General features: G+C 49.2%; 1 protein-coding gene across 1 annotated transcript in view; it reads left to right on the top strand.

Moving 5' to 3' along the window:
• LOC132574509 (probable cation-transporting ATPase 13A4) overlaps positions 1 to 20,648 on the top strand; it is an 86,468-nt gene that overhangs the window by 7,626 nt on the left and 58,194 nt on the right. Inside the window, exons 2-5 of the mRNA XM_060242872.1 lie at positions 10,728 to 10,901; positions 15,246 to 15,383; positions 18,754 to 18,824; positions 18,914 to 18,994. Coding sequence (XP_060098855.1) covers positions 10,728 to 10,901; positions 15,246 to 15,383; positions 18,754 to 18,824; positions 18,914 to 18,994 — 464 coding nt within the window. The remainder of the gene's footprint in view (positions 1 to 10,727; positions 10,902 to 15,245; positions 15,384 to 18,753; positions 18,825 to 18,913; positions 18,995 to 20,648) is intronic.

Raw genomic sequence — 20,648 nt, 5'->3', positions numbered from 1 at the left:
TCTTATGTGACAGAGTGTTGGACTGGATGGGCCATTGGTCTGATCCAACATGGCTTCTCTTATGTTCTTATGTAATGTCACAGAGTCCACCCTCCAAAGCAGCTGTTTTCTCCAGGGGAACTGATCTCTGGAGTGTGGAGATTACCTCTAAGACCAAGGGATCCCTAGGTCCCAGCTGGAGGCTGGCATCCCCAGCTGAACTAGATTCCCTTCCCAAGTGTTTGCCTCAGCCAGGTGGTCTCTGTAGCATGTGCATAGGATTCATGTACAGGAAACAATCCTTGCAATGAAAATGGCAGTTTTTAGCAATCTAAATTAGGCTCCATGTAAGGTCACCCGCACTGCGCTGGGAAATGCCTGGAGATTTGGGAGTGGAGCTGGGAGAGGGAGGGGTTTGGGGAGGGGAGACCTCAGCAGGGTACAAGGCCACAGAGTCACCCTCCAAAGCAGCCCTTTTCTCCAGGGGAGTTGATCTCTGCAGTCTGGAGGGGAGTTGTACTTCTGGGGAATCCCCAGGTTTCATCTGGAGATTTGAACAAATTGTCAAAAACACCGTGTATAAAGTCAATCTCTGAATGATTCTTCTAGATGCTCCAAAAATAAACCATAAATGATTTTTCAACTGAATAAACAATTACAGCCTCCTCTCTGGGTCATTAGTTATTATCAGCTCATGATGTGGCACAAATACTTTCAGTGACAGAAATCGCATATATCAGTGAAACATAATCGTGCCAAATCGCATGTCGAAAGTAATCATGTACAAATAATAAATCACTGGAGAGTGAGAAGATCATGAAGGCTGTCTTCTTCAAGTCTAGATGGTATCAGCAATGCAAAGTTGCCAAATGATGCAAGCAGCACACAAGCAGCGAAGGCCAAGTCGTATCACACCTGAAAACTTCATAGTGTTGTAAGCATCAAAACTACATCAAGCCTATCGAATAATCTACACAAGCAGTCATATCACATCTGCGAACTTCATAGCGTTGTAAACATCACAATTACATCTGTCAGAGCTTTAATGCTTGTAAGGATTAGCTTGGAATCATTAAAGCTCTGACAGATGTAATTTTGATGTTTACAACACTATGAAGTTCTCAGATGTGATCTAACTTGGCCTTTGCTGCTTGTGTTCTAATTGCATCAGTTGGCGAGTTAGAATTGTTGATACAATCTAGAATTGAGGAAGATAGCTTTTTGAAACTGGACTGTTCACCAACTGCCCAGCGATCTTCTTTATGATCTTCTCACTCTTCAGTTACTTCTTATTTTTTGTACATAATTACTTTTGACATGTGATGTTGTATACAAATGTGTGTTTGCGTAGCGTGTTTCATTGATATATGTGATTTCTGTCACTGAAAGTATTTGTGTCACCTAGTACGTTGATGATCATAGAATCCCACAGTTGGAAGGTCCTTCCAGGGTCATCTAGCCCAATCCCCTGCACAATGCAGGAACTTTACAAATGCCTCCCCCTGCCACACATAATAATAATTAATAATAATAATAATATATATATTTTAAAAAAACCTCTAGAGAGCCAGTTTGGTGTAGTGGTTAAGTGTGTGGACTCTTATCTGGGAGAACCAGGTTTGATTCCCCACTCCTCCACTTGTAGCTGCTGGAATGGCCTTGGGTCAGCCATAGCTCTGGCAGAGGTTGTCCTTGAAAGGGCAGCTTCTGTCAGAGCCCTCTCAGCCCCACCCACTTCACAGGGTGTCTGTTGTGGGGGAGGAAGGTAAAGGAGATTGTAGGCCGCTCTGAGACTCTTTGGAGTGGAGGGCGGGATATAAATCCAATATCTTCATCTACCTCACAGGGTGTCTGTCGTGGGGGAGGAAGGGAAAGGAGATTGTGAGCCGCTCTGAGACTCTTCGGCGTGGAGGGCGGGATATAAATCCAATATCTTCATCTACCTCACAGGGTGTCTGTTGTGAGGGGAGAAGATATAGGAGATTGTGAGCTGCTCTGAGTCTCTGATTCAGAGAGAAGACAGGGCATAAATCTGCAGTCTTCTTCTTCTTCTCAAAACTGCCCTGAAGAAAAATTGCTTCGTGACCCCCAAAGTAGTGAACAGCATTTCCCTGGGTGTGTCAGAAAGGGCCACGAGAACTAAGCACTGTTGCAGCCCTTCCCACCCTCCTTCTCAAAATCTGCCCACGTTCACAGGATCCGCATTGCTGTCAGATGGCCATCTAGCCTCTGTTGAAAAACCTCCAAGGAAGGAGAGCCCACCACCTCCCCAGGAGGAAGCCTGTTCTGCTGAGGAACCGCTCTAAACTCACAAACACCTCCCCCTAAATTCACAGGATCTTCATTGCTGTCAGATGGTGATCCAGCCTCTGTTGAAAAACCTCCAAGGAAGGAGAGCCCACCACCACCCCAGGAGGAAGCCTGTTCTGCTGAGGAACCACTCTAAACTCACAAATACCTCCCCCTAAATTCACAGGATCTTCATTGCTGTCAGATGGCCATCTAGCCTCTGTTGAAAAACCTCCAAGGAAGGAGAGCCCACCACCTCCCGAGGAGGAAGCCTGTTCCACTGAGGACCACTCTAATGGTCAGAAGGTTCTTCCTGATGTTGAGCCGGAAACTCTTCTGGTTTAGTTTCAACCCATTGGTTGATTATAACTAATTACGCAGAGAGGTGGTTGTAATTATTTATTCAGTTGAAAAATCATTTGCAGTTTATTTTTTGAGCATCTAGAGGGATCATTTATTTATTTATTTATTGAACTTATATCCCGCCCTTTCCCATAACGGGCCCAGGGTGGATCACAGCATAAATTAGGCAACAAAACCTACAATTCAAATTTAAAGCAATGTAATAAAACCCAAACAGTTGAACGATAAAACGAAATAGGGTGCATCACCAGCAGGAAGGGCACATTTCACAAAATACAGCAGTTTTGGGCCCAAGAAGAAGTGATGGTGTCAATAATCAGATTCAGCGCCTCAGCAAGGCTACGAAGCATGATGTCACAACAAGGGAGGCCGACTGAGGGAATAGTTGCTGGAAGAGGACGCCTGCATTCAGACACTTCACACACACAAAATCACCTCAGCTTCTATTTTTAAATGTTCAATGAGGATCTGCAGCATGGGGTAAATGGGTGGCTGCTCTTGGCCAAGCTACAGGACCAGACCTGGTGGAAGAGGATGCCTGCATTCAGACACTGGGGTCCTTTATTTTGGTCCGGCCGTCTGGAGGTTTGCCACTCAGGCTCTGAGTTGCCTGGCCTATGTCCTTGAAAGGCCAGGGGATTTCAGCACTCATAAGAACATAACAGAAGCCATGTTGGATCAGGCCAATGGCCCATCCAGTCCAACACTCTGTGTCACACAGTGGCCAAAAAAATTATATATATATACACACACACACAAATTGGCCAAAGTGGCCAAAATTTTTTAATATATATATATACACATGCACACACACACATATATATATATACACACTGTGGCTAATAGCCACTGATGGACCTCTGCTCCATATTTTTATTTAACTCCCTCTTGAAGCTGTCTATGCTTGTAGCCGCCACCACCTCCTGTGGCAGTGAATTCCACGAGTTAATCACCCTTTGGGTGAAGAAGGACTTGCTTTTATCCGTTCTAACCCGACTGCTCAGCAATTTCATTGAATGCCCACGAGTTCTTGTATTGTGAGAAAGGGAGAAAAGGACTTCTTTCTCTACTTTCTCTATCCCATGCACAATCTTGTAAACCTCTATCATGTCACCCCGCAGTCGACGTTTCTCCAAGCTAAAGAGCCCCAAGCATTTTAACCTTTCTTCATAGGGAAAGTGTTCCAACCCTTTAATCCTTCTAGTTGCCCTTTTCTGCACTTTTTCCAGTGCTATAATATCCTTTTTGAGGTGCGGTGACCAGAATTGCACACAGTATTCCAAATGAGACCTCACCATCGATTTATACAGGGGCATTATGATACTATGATATTATGACATTATGATACTCTCTTTAGTGGACTCTGAAACTCCACCAATTGGTGATTGGGGGGGCAGGGCGGGGGGAGAGGAGGAAGTAGCTTGCAGTTGGAACCAGCCCTCTCCTTTATTTTGAGCCCAAGACAACAGAGCCTGCCACAGCTGGGGTTTCCCCCTGCTTGGCTGAAACTGTGGCTGGTGGTTTGAAGATTGGCATGGGAGTCTCTTCCTGCACCTTGTTGTTGTTGTTCAGTCGCACAGTCGAGTCCGACTCTTTGTGACCCCATGGACAAAGTCACGCCAGGCCCTCCTGTCTTCCCCCATCTTCGAAGTCTGCTCAAATTCATGTTTGTTACATCAGTAACACTGTCCAGCCATCTCATCTTTTGCCGTCCCCTTCTTCTTTTGCCTCCTATCTTTCCATCTCATCTTTTGCTGTCCCCTTCTTCTTTTGCCTTCTGTCTTTCCCAGCATCAGGGTCTTCTCATAAGAACATAAGAACATAAGAGAAGCCATGTTGGATCAGGCCAACGGCCCATCAAGTCCAACACTCTGTGTCACACAGTGGCAAAAAATGTTATATACACACATACACTGTGGCTAATAGCCACTGATGGACCTGTGCTCCATATTTTTATCTAAACCCCTCTTGAAGGTGGCTATACCTGTGGCCGCCACCACCTCCTGTGGCAGTGAATTCCACATGTTAATCACCCTTTGGGTGAAGAAGTACTTCCTTTTATCCGTCTTAACCTGTCTGCTCAACAATTTCATCGAATGCCCACGAGTTCTTGTATTGTGAGAAAGGGAGAAAAGTACTTCTTTCTCTACTTTCTCCATTCCATGCATTATCTTGTAAACCTCTATCATGTCACCCCGCAGTCGACGTTTCTCCAAGCTAAAGAGTCCCAAGCGTTTCAACCTTTCTTCATAGGGAAAGTGCTCCAGCCCTTTAATCATTCTAGTTGCCCTTCTCTGCACTTTCTCTAAAGCTATAATATCCTTTTTGAGGTGCGGCGACCAGAACTGCACACAGTACTCCAAATGAGACCGCACCATCGATTTATACAGGGGCATTATGATACTGGCTGATTTGTTTTCAATTCCCTTCCTAATAATTCCCAGCATGGCATTGGCCTTTTTTATTGCAAACGCACACTGTCTTGACACTTTCAGTGAGTTATCTATCATGACCCCAAGATCTCTCTCTTGATCAGTCTCTGCCAGTTCACACCCCATCAACTTGTATTTGTAGCTGGGATTCTTAGCCCCAATGTGCATTACTTTGCACTTGGCCGCATTGAACCGCATCTGCCACGTTGACGCCCACTCACCCAGCCTCAACAGATCCCTTTGGAGTTCCTCACAATCCTCTCTGGTTCTCACCACCCTGAACAATTTAGTGTCATCCGCAAACTTGGCCACTTCACTGCTCACTCCCAACTCTAAATCATTTATGAACAAGTTAAAGAGCATGGGACCCAGTACCGAGCCCTGCGGCACCCCACTGCTTACCGTCCTCCACTGCGAAGACTGCCCATTTATACTCACTCTCTGCTTCCTATTACTCAGCCAGTTTTTGATCCACAAGAGGACCTGTCCTTTTACTCCATGATTCTCAAGCTTTCTAAGGAGCCTTTGATGAGGAACTTTATCAAAAGCTTTCTGGAAGTCAAGGTAAACAACATCTATCGGGTCTCCTTTGTCCACATGTTTGTTCACCCCCTCAAAGAAATGCAACAGGTTAGTGAGGCAAGATCTTCCCTTGCAGAACCCATGCTGAGTCTTCCTCAATAACCCGTGTTCATCAATGTGCCTACTCATTCTGTCCTTGATAATGGTTTCTACCAACTTTCCCGGTATTGAAGTCAGACTGACTGGCCTGTAATTTCCCGGATCTCCTCTGGAACCTTTTTTAAAGATGGGGGTGACATTTGCTACCTTCCAGTCCTCAGGAATGGAGGCAGATTTCAATGAAAGATTACAGATTTTTGTTAGAAGATCCACAAGTTCAACTTTGAGTTCCTTCAGAACTCTCGGATGTATGCCATCCGGACCCGGTGACTTATTAGTTTTTAATTTGTCTATCAGTTGTAGGACCTCCTCATTTGTCACCTCAATCTGACTCAGGTCTTTCAACACCCCTTCCAAAATTAGTGGTTCTGGGGCGGGCAAAAAGTTCTCGTCTTCTACAGTGAAGACGGAGGCAAAAAATTCATTTAGCTTTTCAGCCATTTCCCTATCCTCCTTCAGTAATCCTTTTACCCCACGGTCATCCAAGGGCCCCACTGCCTCCCTGGCTGGTTTCCTACTTCTAGTATATTTGAAGAAAGTTTTATTGTTGGTCTTTATGTTTTTTGCAATATGCTCCTCATAGTCCCTTTTTGCCTGCCTGATCACAGTCTTGCATTTGATTTGCCACAGCCTGTGTTCCCTTTTACTAATCTCACTTGGACTGGTTTTCCACCGCTTAAAGGAGTCCTTCTTACCTTTTACAGCTTCCATTACTTTGTTTGTTAACCACGCAGGCCTTTTCTTATGCCTGTTTGTGCCTTTCCTAACTTGTGGTATGTATTTTATCTGAGCTTCTAGGATTATAGTTTTAAATAGCGTCCAAGCTTCCCCAAGGGTTTTGACCGTATGTACCTTTCCTTTCAGTTTCTTCCTCACATGCCTCCTCATCTCAGTGTATTTACCCCTTTTAAAGTTAAACGTGGTTGTGGTGGTCTTTTTGGACAACTCCCTATTTATACAAACGGTGAAATCAATAACATTATGGTCACTGCTCCCAAGCGGCGCAATCACTTTTACATCTCTCACCAAGTCTTGGGCATTACTTAGGACCAAATCCAGGATCGCCCCACCCCTGGTAGGTTCTGAGACCATCTGCTCCATAGCACAGTCATTGAGAGCATCAAGAAACTCAATCTCTTTCTCTCGACCAGAACACATATTGACCCAATCAATCTGCGGGTAGTTAAAATCACCTATTACAACACAGTTTTTACGTTTAGCCGCTATCTTTAAGCCTTCCATCATATTATAATCGTCCTCTCTCTTTTGATTTGGTGGGCGATAACAAACTCCCATAGTTAAATTTCCTTTTGGGCCCTCTATTTCAACCCAAAGCATTTCTAAAAGTGAATCTAATTCTCTGATCTCAGCCTTACTGGACCGTATATCCTCTCTGACATACAGAGCCACCCCACCTCCAACCCTTCCCTCCCTATCCTTCCGATATAGCTTATATCCAGGAATCACCGTGTCCCACTGATTCTCCTCATTCCACCAAGTTTCTGAAATTCCCACAATGTCTATGTTTTCTCCCAACACTAAACATTCCAATTCACCAATTTTACTTTGAACACTTCTAGCATTTGCATACAAACATCTATAATTTCCCAGGCGAAATTATATCTATAAACATCTATAATTTCTCCAGGGAGTGCTCCCTTCTCATTGGGTGGCCAAAGTATTTGAGCTTCAGCTTCAGCATCTGACCTTCCAGGGAACAGTCTGGGTTGATTTCCCTTAGGATTGACTGATTGGATCTTCTTGCAGTCCAAGGGACTCTCAAGAGTCTTCTCCAGCACCACATCTCAGAAGCATCTATTCTTCTGCGCTCGGCCTTCCTTATGGTCCAGCTCTCACAGCCATACATTACTACTGGGAAGACCATCGCTTTGACTATACGGACTTTAGTTGGCAGGGTGATGTCTCTACTTTTTATTCTGCTGGCCAGGTTGGCCACAGCTGTCCTCCCAAGGAGCAAACGTCTTTTAATTTCATGCCTACAGTCACCATCTGCAGTGATCTTGGATCCCAGAAATGTGAAGTCTGTCACTACTTCCCAGAAATGTGAAGTCTGTCACTACTTCCCTTCTATTTGCCAAGGTGTGATGGGGCTGGATGCCATGATCTTAGTTTTTTTGATGTTGAGTTTCAAGCCTACTTTTGTGCTCTCCTCTTTCACCCTCAACAAGAGGTTCTTTAGGTCCTCTTCACTTTCTGAAATTAGAGTGGTGTCATCTGCATATCTGAGGTTGTTGATATTTTTCCCGGCAATCTTAATTTTGGCTTGTGCTTCATCCAGGCCAGCATTCCGCATGGTGTTCACTGCACCCTACCAGTGCTTTTTTTTTAAAAAAGCAGCACCTCCCCCGGGGGAATTAAGATGTGGCTCCAAAACATCGCCTGTGGGCCAGATGTTCTGTCCTGAAAAGAGAGCTGGGATGCTCAATAAGAAAGCTGCTCCTTGGGTGCAGGGAAGCCTCAGCAGTTCTGTTCATGCATCACTCAGAAATGAAGAGTCATGTTCAATGTTCCCTCCCGGCTGTGGAGTCTTGTGAGCAAAGATTCTACTTTGTGAGCTACTGGCATTAATGTTGTGAGCTGCTGCATCAATTAGTTTGCTCTGAGGCCATTTTTCCTGAGCTGAGACAAAAATGTGTGAGCTGGAGGCTAAAAAACTGTGAGCTAGCTCACACGAACTCAGCTTAGGGGGAACGCTGGTCATGTTATTGACAAAGCTGATGGAAGGCCTTACTCGATACTCCACCCTACAGCCTTCTGCAGTGATGCGGGTGGGGGGAGTTCTGCTGCTCTCAGCTCCCTCCACAGACAAGCAGGTGCTAAATAGTGAGTTCGATGCAGCAGAGTTCAACCAGGAACATGCTTTATTAAAGAACTACACACTAAGGCAACTTGGTGAACTCGCTTATAAAACATGCAAACGAACCACCCCCCTGAATCCCATACCAAATCTCTGCAGTCAGGTTTCGCGCCATGACCGCTCATTGGTTCTTGCTTAGAGTTCAAATCAATCAAGGTAACCCGTGGTTTTCTGCAGTTACTCGCATGTGCACGAAGCTGTCGCAAAGCATCAAATTCAGCGCATAGCACAGGGCAAGAGTTGGAGGGAGGGCAGAAGGGGCCTTCTGGACTGGGGGTGTTATGGGTCCAGTCACGCCCTGCCTTCCTTCCCCTGCCTTTCTCACTACTGGCATCTTGAAGGGACCTCTCCAAGTGGCAAGGGGGGTTTCCTATTCTGAGGGGGCGTGTCCTGCTACACTTTGTTTAATCTGCAAATCTAAATCAGTTTCACACCAGCTTAGGCATTCTGTCTCCCAACCACAGGAACCTAGAAAGGAGGCCAGGATCTCTAGGAAAGCTGCGTGTGCCCTGGAAGTAGAGTTCCTGGAGACTTGGGGGGCAGAGCTGGGAGGGGGGGGTGCCATACAGCCCAGCCTTCTGAGGTGCCATTTTCTGCAGGGAAACTGATCTCTGCAGTCGAGAAATTAGCTGTAATCCCCCAAAGTCTTCAGGCCCCACCTGGAGGCTGCCAACCATATGCCAAAGAAGGTCAGGTGACTTCACCTTCTTGCAGGATGTGGCGCAGAGCCAATAGAGTGACCAGAGATCCAGCTGTGCCCGACCTCTCCTTTCGAAGCCCTCAAGGACCTCTTCTGTGCCTGCAGCAATGCAAACACTTTTTGCCAGAGACTTCTTTGAGGCAAAGGCTCCAGCTGGCCTGTTAAGAAGGGTCTTTCCTTTCTTGCACCAATTTTTGACGTGTTTGTTTGGGTGTTGCCAGTGCAAGCTGTGAGGAAGGGCTCTGCACGGGAAATGAATGGGAAGAGGTGGGCCATTTCTCTGCCTTTTCAATGAGGAGGGCTGGAATCTAAGATCCCTTATAAAAGGGAAGGGGAGGAGGAAGCCCCCAAGTGTAACACATTTGGCTCAATGGATTAGATCAGGAGGGGAAACTTCTGTACTAAACTGTGGGCCGGGGAGGGGGCAGAGCACTCTTGAACGTTGAGATCCAGGGGGCTGGAAAGTTCTATTCCCAAAGTTCCTGATCACTTCATAAAATTATTTTTGGCATCATGCAGAAAATAAAAATATGGGCCCCTTATATTTTATTTTTGTTTTATTTACATTATTCACACTCAGCTTTTCTCACTCAGACTCCAGGTGGATTTGTAGAGAGACAGAAATGGCCTCCTGTCCTCAAAGAGGTCACCCACTTCCCTTTCACTTGCCTGGATTTCTACAAACAAGGCGGATAGGGTTGCCAAGTCCAATTTAAGAAATAGCTGGGGACTTTGGGGGTGGAGCCAGGAGACATTAGGGGTGGAGCCAGGAGCAAGGCTGTGACAAGCATAATTGAACTCCAAAGGGAGTTCTGGCCATCACAGTTAAAGGGACGGCACAACTTTTCAGTGCCTTCATTCCATAGGACATAATGAAGGATAGGGGCACCTTCTTTTGGGGCTCATAGAATTGGACCCCCTGGTCCAATCTTTTTGAAACTTGGGGGATATTTTGGGGAGAGGCACTAGATGCTGTGCTGAAAATGTGGTGCCTCTACCTAAAAAAACAGCCCCTCCAGAGCCCCAGATACCCGCAGATCAATTCTCCATTATGTTATATGGGAATAAATCTCCATAGGGAACAACAGAGTTCCCAGCAGACATTTCCCTCCCCTCCCCCTGCTTTCTGACGACACTGAAGCAGGGGGAGGGCCTCCAAACCGGGGGACCCCTTGCCCCCACCTGGGGATTGGCAACCCTAAAGGCGAAGGAGAACTATTCAAGAGGGCTTTTCTACCTGGAGGCAACAGGGCAGCTCTGTACTAAAAGTTCCTTTAGGGACTTTGTACAAAATTGTGGGAGAACCAGTCCATCTAGTGGGATGTCACGTTGCTGGGTGGGCAGAGACCGACCAGTCCCCAGTGGCTCACCCCATGCAATACCTTTTGCTTCCTTTGCTCTGCAGGAGATGTTTGGCTACAAGACCCACGGTTTCCGGAGGGCCCTGTGCATCGCTGGCCACCTCCTGTCCTGCGGGGCTCTCCTGCTCGTCTTTTACTGGAAGCCGGCGTGGGACGTCTGGGCAAACTGCGTGCCGTGCGACTTGCAAGAGGCAGACGTGGTGCTGCTCAGAACCACGGTAAGAGGATGTTGTGCTCTGCAAACTGATGCCAGAAATGGGATTTGCAGGGAGACGAGCACATCCGCAGCACGAGGCTTCCCCACAGTCACATGTGTGCACCTAACCTACACAAAGGGCCAGGATCATGACAGATCCCCTAGAACCTGTCCTGTTCCAGATATTTTTGTTGGTGCACCACTGCTGTGGAACAACCTCCCAGAAGAGGGGAAGCAGGCATCCCCCCAGAGGAATTATGGGGCCCCTCCTCCTGACCTGTATAGCCCAAGTGAGCTTGATCTGGTCAGATCTCGGAAGCGAAGCAGAGTTGACCCTGGTTAGTCACTGGGTGAGAGACCCCCAAGGAAGTCTAGGGTTGCTACGCAGGGGCAGGCAAGGGCAAACCACTTCTGTCCATCTCTTACCTCGAAACCCTCCAGGGGCACCATAAATCATCAGTGATTTGAGGGCACGCCACACACACAGGCGTGGGGCAGCAGCTGGAACAGGCTCTGACTGTTTTAATTGCCCGTTTTAATGACGTCTTTTAGTTGATTTATTGTTAATAGCAGGGCATTGTCTTTATTGCTGTTGCATCCCTTTGGTCATGACACCAAACAAAGGGATCTGCTATTTTGGACTTGATTCTCACCAACAAGGTGAGAGTTGGTTGATGAGGTGGAAATAGTGGGCACCCTGGGCAGTAGTGACCATGTGATTTTGGAATTTACAGACTTAGGGAAGGGGAAAGCTATACGTAGTCAGACTTAAAGTTTGGACTTCAGAAAGGCAAACTTCAATAAACTTAGAACTATGCTGCGTAAAATCCCGTGGTCACAAATACTTAAGGAGAAGGGGGTTCAAGAGCGGTGGGAGTTTCTTAAAAGCGAACTATTGAAAGCACAATTACAGACAATTTCTATGAGAAGAAAAAAATGGAAGAAGCCTAAAGAAGCCGAAGTGGCTCCATAAACAGCTCTGTAAAGACTTGAGAAATAAAAAAAAGACTCCTTTAGGAATTGGAAGGAGGGCCTTATAACCAAGAATTAATATAAACAAATCAACAGTGCTTGTAGAGAAAGAGCTAGGAAAGTTAAAGCTCCGTATGAGCTTAGCTTAGCCAAAGATGCTAAAAACAACAACAAACAAGGTTCTTTTCTTATGTTCAGGGTAAGAAAAAGGCTAAGGACATGGTAGGCCGTTGTAAGGGCAGGAAAGTGAAATTGTAACAGGTGATGAAAATAGAGCAGAATCGCTCAATTCCTACTTTCCTTCAGTCTCTTCTGAGGAAAACAGTATTCAACATGGCAAAAACAGACCATAATAATAATAATAATAATACTTTTTATTTATATCCCGCCCTTCCCGCCGAAGCAGGCTCAGGGCGGCTGATGAGGGTATGGAGTTCCCACCTAGGATCAGCATAGGAGTAGTACATAAACACCTAGTTTCTTGAAATGAAACCAAGTCTTCAGGGCCAGATGAACTGCATCCAAGAGCAGGACCAGCACGTGGGAGTCAGCGAACTATGTGATTGCCTAGGGTGCTAGCTCCTGGCAGGTGCAGAGGGCAGGCGCCCCATCTCACTCATGTTGTCCTTGAGCCTTCCTCTCATTTTTTCTTGGCTCTGAGGGATTGAAGGAGCTCTCCCGATCCCTTAGAACTGAGAAAGAGCAGCATTTCTCTTCCCCAGTGTCCTCTGAGGGCACTGGGGAAATGAAGGACCAAATGTTCTTTCAGATCTGAGGGATCGGAGAAGCTCCTCCAATCCCTCAGAGCCGAGAAAGAGCGGCGTTTCCCTTCCCAGCGTCCTCTGAGGGCACTGGTGAGGTGAAGGACCAAATGTTCTTTCAGATCTGAGGGATCAGAGAAGCTCCTCCAATCCCTCAGAGCCGAGAAAGAGCGGCGTTTCCCTTCCCAGCATCCCCTGAGGGCACTGGGGAAATGAAGGACCAAATGTTCTTTCAGATCTGAGGGATTGGAGAAGCTCCTCCAATCCCTCAGAGCCGAGAAAGAGCGGCGTTTTCCTTCCCAGCGTCCTCTGAGGGCACTGAGGAAGTGAAGGACCAAATGTTCTTTCAGATCTGAGGGATCAGAGAAGCTCCTCCAATCCCTCAGAGCTGAGAAAGAGCAGCATTTCCCTTCCCCAGTGTCCTCCGAGGGCACTGGGGAAGGGAAGGGTCGAGAGGGAGGGGGGCGTTTGCATCTGGCCCCACTCGGCTTTCCTGTGCTGTGGGAAGGTCGGGGGGGCATTTGGATGGAGGCCTTCTCTTGAGGAGCCCTCTGTGCAACTGGGGCCTGATTTGAGCCAGCGCTGGTGGCCCTCTGCCACTGGAGGGTGGGGGAGCGGAGCCTTGCCTGGCAAAAGCCCCAGCGCCGGCCCTGTCCAAGAGTACTAAAAGAGCTTGCAGATGTAATTTCTGAGCCTCTGGCCATTATTTTTGAGAATTCTTGGAGAACAGGTGAGGTGCCAGAAGATTGGAGGCGGGCAAATGTTGTCCCTATCTTCAAGAAGGGGAAAAAGGAGGATCCGGGTAACTACCGACCTGTCAGCTTGACGTCTATACCTGGAAAAGTTTTAGAACAAATAATCAAACAGTTGGTCCTGGAACATTTAGAAAGGATGGCTGTGATTACCAAGAGCCAGCATGGTTTTCTCAAGAACAAGTCATGTCAGACTAACCTGATCTCTCTTTTTTTGAGAAAGTGACTACCTTGCTGGATTAGGGGAATGCTGTAGACATCGTTTATCTCGATTTCAGTAAGGCTTTTGATGAGGTTCCACATACTATCATTGCTGACAAGTTGGTAAAATGTGGCTTGGATCCTGTTACTGTTAGGTGGATCTGTAACTGGTTGAGAGATGGCACCCAAAGAGTGCTTGTGAATGGGTCCTCATCCTCTTGGAGAGGAGTGACAAGTGGAGTGCCTCAGAGATCTGTCCCGGGACCTGTTTTGTTCAACATCTTTATCAATAATTTAGATGAAGGAATAGAGGGAATGCTTATTAAATTTGCAGCTACTAAATTGGGAGTGGTTGCAAACACAGAAGAAGACAGAAATAGGATCCAGAATGACCTTGACAGGCTGGAAAACTGGGATGGAACCAATAAAATGAATTTTAACAGGGATAAATGTAAAGTTCTGCATTCAGGTAAGAAAAATCCCATGCATAGGATAGGGGAGACTTGTCTGGGCAGTAGTACGTGTGAAAAGGATCTAGGGGTCTTAGTGGACCATATGCTGAACATGAGTCAACAGTGTGATGCGGTGGCTAGAAAGGCAAATGCAATTTTGGGCTGTATCAACAGAAGTATAGTGTCCAGATCACGTGATGTGATGGTATCGCTTTACTCTGCTCTGGTAAGACCTCACCTGGAGTATTGTGTTCAGTTTTGGGCACCACATTTTAAGGTGGATCTAGAAAAGCTGGAAGGGGTCCAGAGGAGGGCGACAAAGATGGTGAGGGGTCTGGAGACTGAGTCCTATGAGGAAAGGTTGAAGGAGCTGGGGATGTTTACCCTGGAGAGGAGGCGGCTGAGAGGTGATAGGATCACCATCTTCAGGTACTTAAAGGGCTATCATATAGAGGATGGTGCAGAATTGTTTTCTGTGGCCCCGGAAAGTAGGACCAGACCCAACGGACTGAAATTAAATCAAAGGAGTTTTTGGCTCAACATTAGGAAGAACTTCCTGACCGTTAGAGGGATTCCTCAGTGGAACATGCTTCCTCCTTGAGAGGTGGTGGGCTCTCCTTCTTTGGAGGTTTTTAAACAGAGGCTGGATGGCCATCTGACAGCGATGAAGATCCTGTGAATTTAGCAGGAGGTGTTTGTGAGTTTCTTGCATTGTGCAGGGGGTTGGACTAGATGACCCTGGGGATCCCTTCCAACTCTATGATTCTGTTTTTCTACATCCAGATAAATGCCCAAAGTGAACAGAGTGAATGAAGGAGGAGGAGGGGAAGGGGGCTATGGATGGTCAGCCAGCTGCGGCCCTGTCTCCAAGGCTGGGTTGATCCTGTAGCTGACCAGGACTGTTTCCAGTGGGCCACAGTCCGGATTGGTTGGCAGCCCCCCCCCCCAAGCTGAGCCTCCCCCCTTCCCCATGCCCCTGCCAGCGAGCCCTAAGCTGAGCCTTCCCAGTTGAGTCCAGGTTGAGCATCCTCGCTGGAGTCAAAGTTGGGCGCTTGCTTGTGGATCATGAGCATGACCAATTGGCCCAGCTGTCTTCCTCCCAGAGGCATCAGGCCCCTGTTGGCCTGGAGGGGGGGTCAGGGCAAGGGTGCACTGGCAAGGGTGGTTGTGGGGGGACAGGACTCTTCCTCGACATGGCTGCAGTGGGTTCTGCTCTCTGTCTCTCCAGGATGAATTTCAGACTTATTCCCGGAAGAAGGTGACCTGGATCTCTCTGTCCTCCCTGAACTATATCCGTCGAGATTCTGCTGTCGTTGCTGATGGAAGTTCTCTTTTGAACAGGGTTGTCAAGAAACCTGAGTTGAAAGTAAGTAGAAACTGCTGAGCTGCTCTCGCAGCCCCAGAATTCCTGGTGTCTTTCCCGCCTCCATCAGACGGAGCTTGGCTTGTGTTACCTGCCCTCTGCCCCTGGGCTTCATCCGTCCGGGGGGCCTAGAGACTTCCTTCCTCTCCCTCGCCACTTGCTGATTCCAGCCGCTGGAGCCAACCTCCTGACAGGGTCATGAAAGGCAGAAGGAAACTGTCAATAATTTAGGCACTAATCTGTGATGATGTGTCTAATGATAATATATTATTAGAATCCTGTGTTATCAGTGTTAGAAGTTTCAGCTGAACATCCAGACATACTGCTAATCCTTCTCCCTGTGATGACTGAGATAAAGTTTCTGTGCAAATAACCCGTGCGCTACAGAACTTGCTCTCTACCTACAACTTTTATTTCCTTCCCTGGCAAAAACTAAGGACAGGTGTGCCATGGGAGCATCCGCTGCAGCAGTTTGCAACTCTTCCTCAAGTATTGGGTATATTTGCCATTTTCTGATAGAAAATGAAGACTTTATAAGAACATAAGAACATAAGAGAAGCCATGTTGGATCAGGCCAATGGCCCATCCAGTCCAACACTCTGTGTCACACAGTGGCAAAAATTTTTATACATACACACACACTGTGGCTAATAGCCACTGATGGACCTCTGCTCCATATTTTTATCCAATCCCCTCTTGAAGCTGGCTATGCTTGTAGCTGCCACCACTACCTGTGGCAATGAATTCCATGTGTTAATCACCCTTTGGGTGAAGAAGGACTTCCTTTTTTGTTTCCAATGGTGGGAAAGTAATTAAAAGGTGTTCAGTCCCTTTAAATGGGATGGTCAGAACTCCCTTTCAAGTTCAGTTATGTGTATCACATCTTGCTCCTGGCTCCACCCCCAAAGTCCCCAGATATTTCTTAACTTGGCGACCTTCTGCTGTGCCTGGTTCCGCCCCCCCCCCCGCAGGGCCTCTCTTGCCCTGGCCCCTCCCTGGCCGGCTCTGCAGTCACTGATTAACCCGTCCTGTGCAGCCAGGTCACCTTTCCCGGGGCTCAGTGTCGCTTGTACCCGGAGGTGCCCACTTGGGCAGGCAGGAGGGGGCTGCCCTATGCTGGGGGGGGGGCTTCCTCTGCCCAGGTGGGGGGGGGGTTGCAGATAGAGCCATCATCTCATCGTGTGTTCTGAGAGTCCAGGTGCGAGGTGAGGTGGTGGAGGGGGGGGGGGAATCACACTGGCTGGCTCCACAGTTCCAGTGCGAGACAAAGGCAGCTTTGTGGATCAGTTTTCTCACCTGGAGCCTCTGCACAGAGAGGATCTCTGGGTGCTGCAGCTAACAGATACGGGAGAAGGAGGAGACAGGCAGCTGAGAGCTTTGAGCGAGGGTGGCAGATGGGGGCTGGGGGACACAGAGGTCCCCTTCAGTGAGAACACGACCCAGACCTCTGTGGGTCCAAAGAGCCACGGAGGAGAATGGAGGAGAGGACCACAGTCCACCGGAGTTTGGGGGAAAGCCCATGAAACAAACACATCTCTGAAGTCCCAGATTGTGATTACATCTGGGTTAGGGTTGCCAATCCCCAGGTGGGGGCGGGGGATCCCCCAGTTTTTAGACCCTCCTCCTGGTTCAGGGTCATCAGAAAGCAGGGTGGGGGAGGGAAATGTCTGCTGGGCACTCCATTATTCCCTATGAAGACCAATTCTCATAGGGAATAATGGAGAATTGATCTGCGGGTATCTGGGGCTCTGGGGGGGCTGTTATTTGAGGTAGAGGCACCAAATTTACAGCATAGCATCCAATGCCTTTCCTCGAAAGACCCTCCAAGTTTCAAAATGATTGGACCAAGGGGTCTAATGCTGTGAGCCTCCCAAAAAGATGCCCCTATCCTTCATTATTTCTAAAGGAGGGAATGAATTTAAAAGCTATGCAGTCCCTTGAAATGTGATGTCCAGAACTCCCTTTGGAGTTTAGTTATGCTTGTCACAACCTTTCTCCTGACTCCACCCTCATGTGTCCTGGTTCCACCCCCAAAGTCCCCAGATATTTCTTGAATTGGACTTGGCAACCCTAGTCTGAGTTAACGAAGCCCAAGGAAACCGTTTCCTGGGGACAGATTCCAGCAGGACAGTCACCTGAGCCTGTGCTCACCACACCCCAAGGAACAGGCCCCTCCACCATAGATATGCCAAGTAGTACTTATATGCTGGCTAAGTTGCTGCTTGCAGGGTAGGGAGGGATACAAGTACGGTTGCCAGCCCCCAGGTGGGCCCTGGAGATCTCCCACTCTTACAGCTGGTCTCCAGCTGGCAGAGATCCAGCTCCCCTGGAGAAAATGGCTGCTTGGAAGGGTGGGCTCTGCGGCCTTGCACCATGCTGAGGCCCCTCCCCTCCCCAAACCCTGCCCTCTCGCAGAGGTTTATAAGATTGTGCCTGGGATGGAGGAAGCAGAGAAAGAAGTCCTTTCCCCCCTTTCTCACACTACAAGAACTCGTGGGCATTCAATGAAATTGCTGAGCAGTTGGGTTAGAACGGATAAAAGGAAGTCCTTCTTCACCCAAAGGGTGATTAACATGTGGAATTCACTGCCACAGGAGGCGGTGACAGCTGCAAGCATAGACAGCTTCAAGAGGGGATTGGAGAAACATCTGGAGCAGAGGTCCATCAGTGGCTATTAGCCATAGCTTATTGCTGGAGCTCTCTGTCTGGGGCAGTGATGCTCTGTATTCTTGGTGCTGGAGGGGGGGCAAAGTGGGAGGTCTTCTAGCCCCACTGGTGGACCTCCTGATGGCACCTGGATTTTTTTTGGCCCCTGTGTGACACAGAGCGTTGAACTGGATGAGCCATGGCTTCTCTTATGTCCTTATGTCTGGGGCAGTGATGCTCTGTATTCTTGGTGCTTGAGGGGACACAGTGAGAGGGCTTCCAGTGTCCTGGCCCCATTGATGGACCTTCTGATGGCACCTGGGGTTTTTTTTGGCCCCTGTGTTGGACTGGAGGGGCCATTGGCCTGATCCAACATGGCTTCTCTTATGTTCTTATGTTAAAATACATAAAATAAATGATATTAAAAACATAAACCCCCAAATGTAGAAGTCACAATTCCAGGGCTGCTAGCAAACTCGACCTGAGCGAAAACATCTCCAGCTGCCTCCTAAAGACCAAAAGGGAGGGTACCAGCCTGGGGCATCTCCCTGGGGGGCTGCCACGGAAAAGGTCCTCTCTCACGTGCCCCTCTCAGCCGTTTCTTTGATTGAGGAGGTGGGAGTCAGGAAGGCCCCTCCCTGCAGGGACCTTCTGGGGCTCCTTTCAGGGCAGCAGCCGACCGAGATGCTCCCCCTGCGATGCCCCCTGTACCTCCTTGCTTTGGCAGGTGAGGTGCCTCCAGGTGCAGAAGATCCGGTATGCCTGGGACCTGGCGGCCAGATGCTTCCAGAAGGTCGGGTGAGTCTGCTAACCGGCTGCCTCTTGCAGGGAGGGTCTGTGGGAAACCAGGCTTCTGTGGTCCCACTTGGGCTCTCTGTCTGTTCCAGAGTCCTCGAGGAAAGCCACACCTGTGCAGATATCCATGCCAAATTTGGATCTGGGCTGCCCCTCAAAGAGCAAGAAGTCAGGTAAGCTGTCAGAAGAGTTTGGAGAAGTGGGCGTGCCAGCCAGGAGCGTTCCCCATGGTGGTGGTGGGTGATCAGTGCCCTGCATGGCTGGTAGCGGGGATCAAGGGGGGCCCATTTTGGCCAGAACCCTGCCCCATAGCAAGAGGGCTCCCTCCCCCACACACAGCCTCCTGACAGTAGGGCACAGTCACTTCCAGCAAGGGGATGGAAGGAGAATGCATGGAGGAGAATCTTCTCTCTTGGCAGCCTGTCCCAGAGGAACTCTGTTGAGTATCGGACTCTGCACCCGCGCCGCGCAAGCCGGGACGTCCTCGGGTTACCTGGCGCAGCGCGGGAAAAGTCACCGCCAATCAAGACCAAGTGCGGGAAGTTTAACTGGCCAGGATTGGGCTGGCCAGCAGGGGGGTTGATCCGGGGTGCATGTATATATTAGCGGACCCGGCCGCGTGTTTCCCAGTTCTGTAATGTATCAGCGATTAAAGACCAATGCCTTTACCACGTCTCGTCTCCCAGTACATTACACTGGCGACGAGGATGGGATCTAGATAGGTCCGGCCGGAGACGAGGAAGGCGAGAGACCGCAGGATCGGGCAGCCCGCCGCCACCATGGCGAACTCGAGCGTAACGACGGGCCATCTTGCGGAATTCAACCCGGAGCACCCCGAGAGATGGGAGACCTACACCGAAAGGGTCGAGTGCTACCTGCGGGCGAACCTGATCGACGATGACGAGAGAAAGAGAGACGTCCTGCTGAGCGTCTGTGGCGAAGAGACCTTCGAGATCGCACGAGGTCTCTCCGCTCCAGCTAAGCTGACGGAGAGGACCTACCGGGAAGTCGTGAGGCTCCTCACGGGCCACTTTTCACCCCAACCGTCCATCGTCGCCCGCCGATTCCTCTTCCACAAGAGGGACCAAAAGTCGGGGGAGACAGCGGCGGTCTACCTGGCGGCCCTTCGGCAGATCGCCGGAAATTGCAACTTTGACAAAAGGGACGAAGCCCTGCGGGACCGTTTCGTCTGGGGCCTCCGCGACGAGCGATTGCAGCAGAAGCTCTTCGCGAAGGAGGAGCTAACGCTACAACAAGCCTTCAACGAGGCAACGGCCTTCGAGAGGGCCACCAAGGCGTTCGGCCAGCCACGAGGTGAAGCAGTCCACCAAGGGGAAACGGAGCCAGAAGACCGAACAGAGGAAGAAGCGTTTCAACTCCGGCGGCCCCAAAGAACGGACACAAGGGCCCCCACTAGACAGCGAGCGACGGAGAGGGCCACCGCCACCACCGGTCCCAGATGCGCCAGCTGCGGCGACCCCCACGAGCGCCGGGACTGCCCGTACCGCAACCTGGACTGCCGCAGCTGCGGAAAGACGGGCCACATCGCTCGGGTTTGCCGGGCCAAGAACAGCCGCCGACAACCATCAGCGCATCACGACTCCCTGGACACCCACACGACGGCATCCACCACTCTGCAGGTATTGAACTTGCCCCTATCGGCCCCAGACAAGGTCAAAATGTCGGTCCTAATCGAGGGCGCCCCCTGCACCATGGAAGTGGACTCGGGTTCCTCCATCTCCATCATTTCGGAGGAAACCCTCAAGAAACTATGCCCCCACCGCCGCCTTCAAACGAGGCCAGCGGACTTCGTACTGAGGGACTTTC

Source organism: Heteronotia binoei, chromosome 6, assembly GCF_032191835.1.
Source record: "Heteronotia binoei isolate CCM8104 ecotype False Entrance Well chromosome 6, APGP_CSIRO_Hbin_v1, whole genome shotgun sequence".
Lineage (NCBI taxonomy): Eukaryota > Metazoa > Chordata > Lepidosauria > Squamata > Gekkonidae > Heteronotia > Heteronotia binoei.
This window is presented reverse-complemented; position numbering and strand designations above follow the sequence as displayed.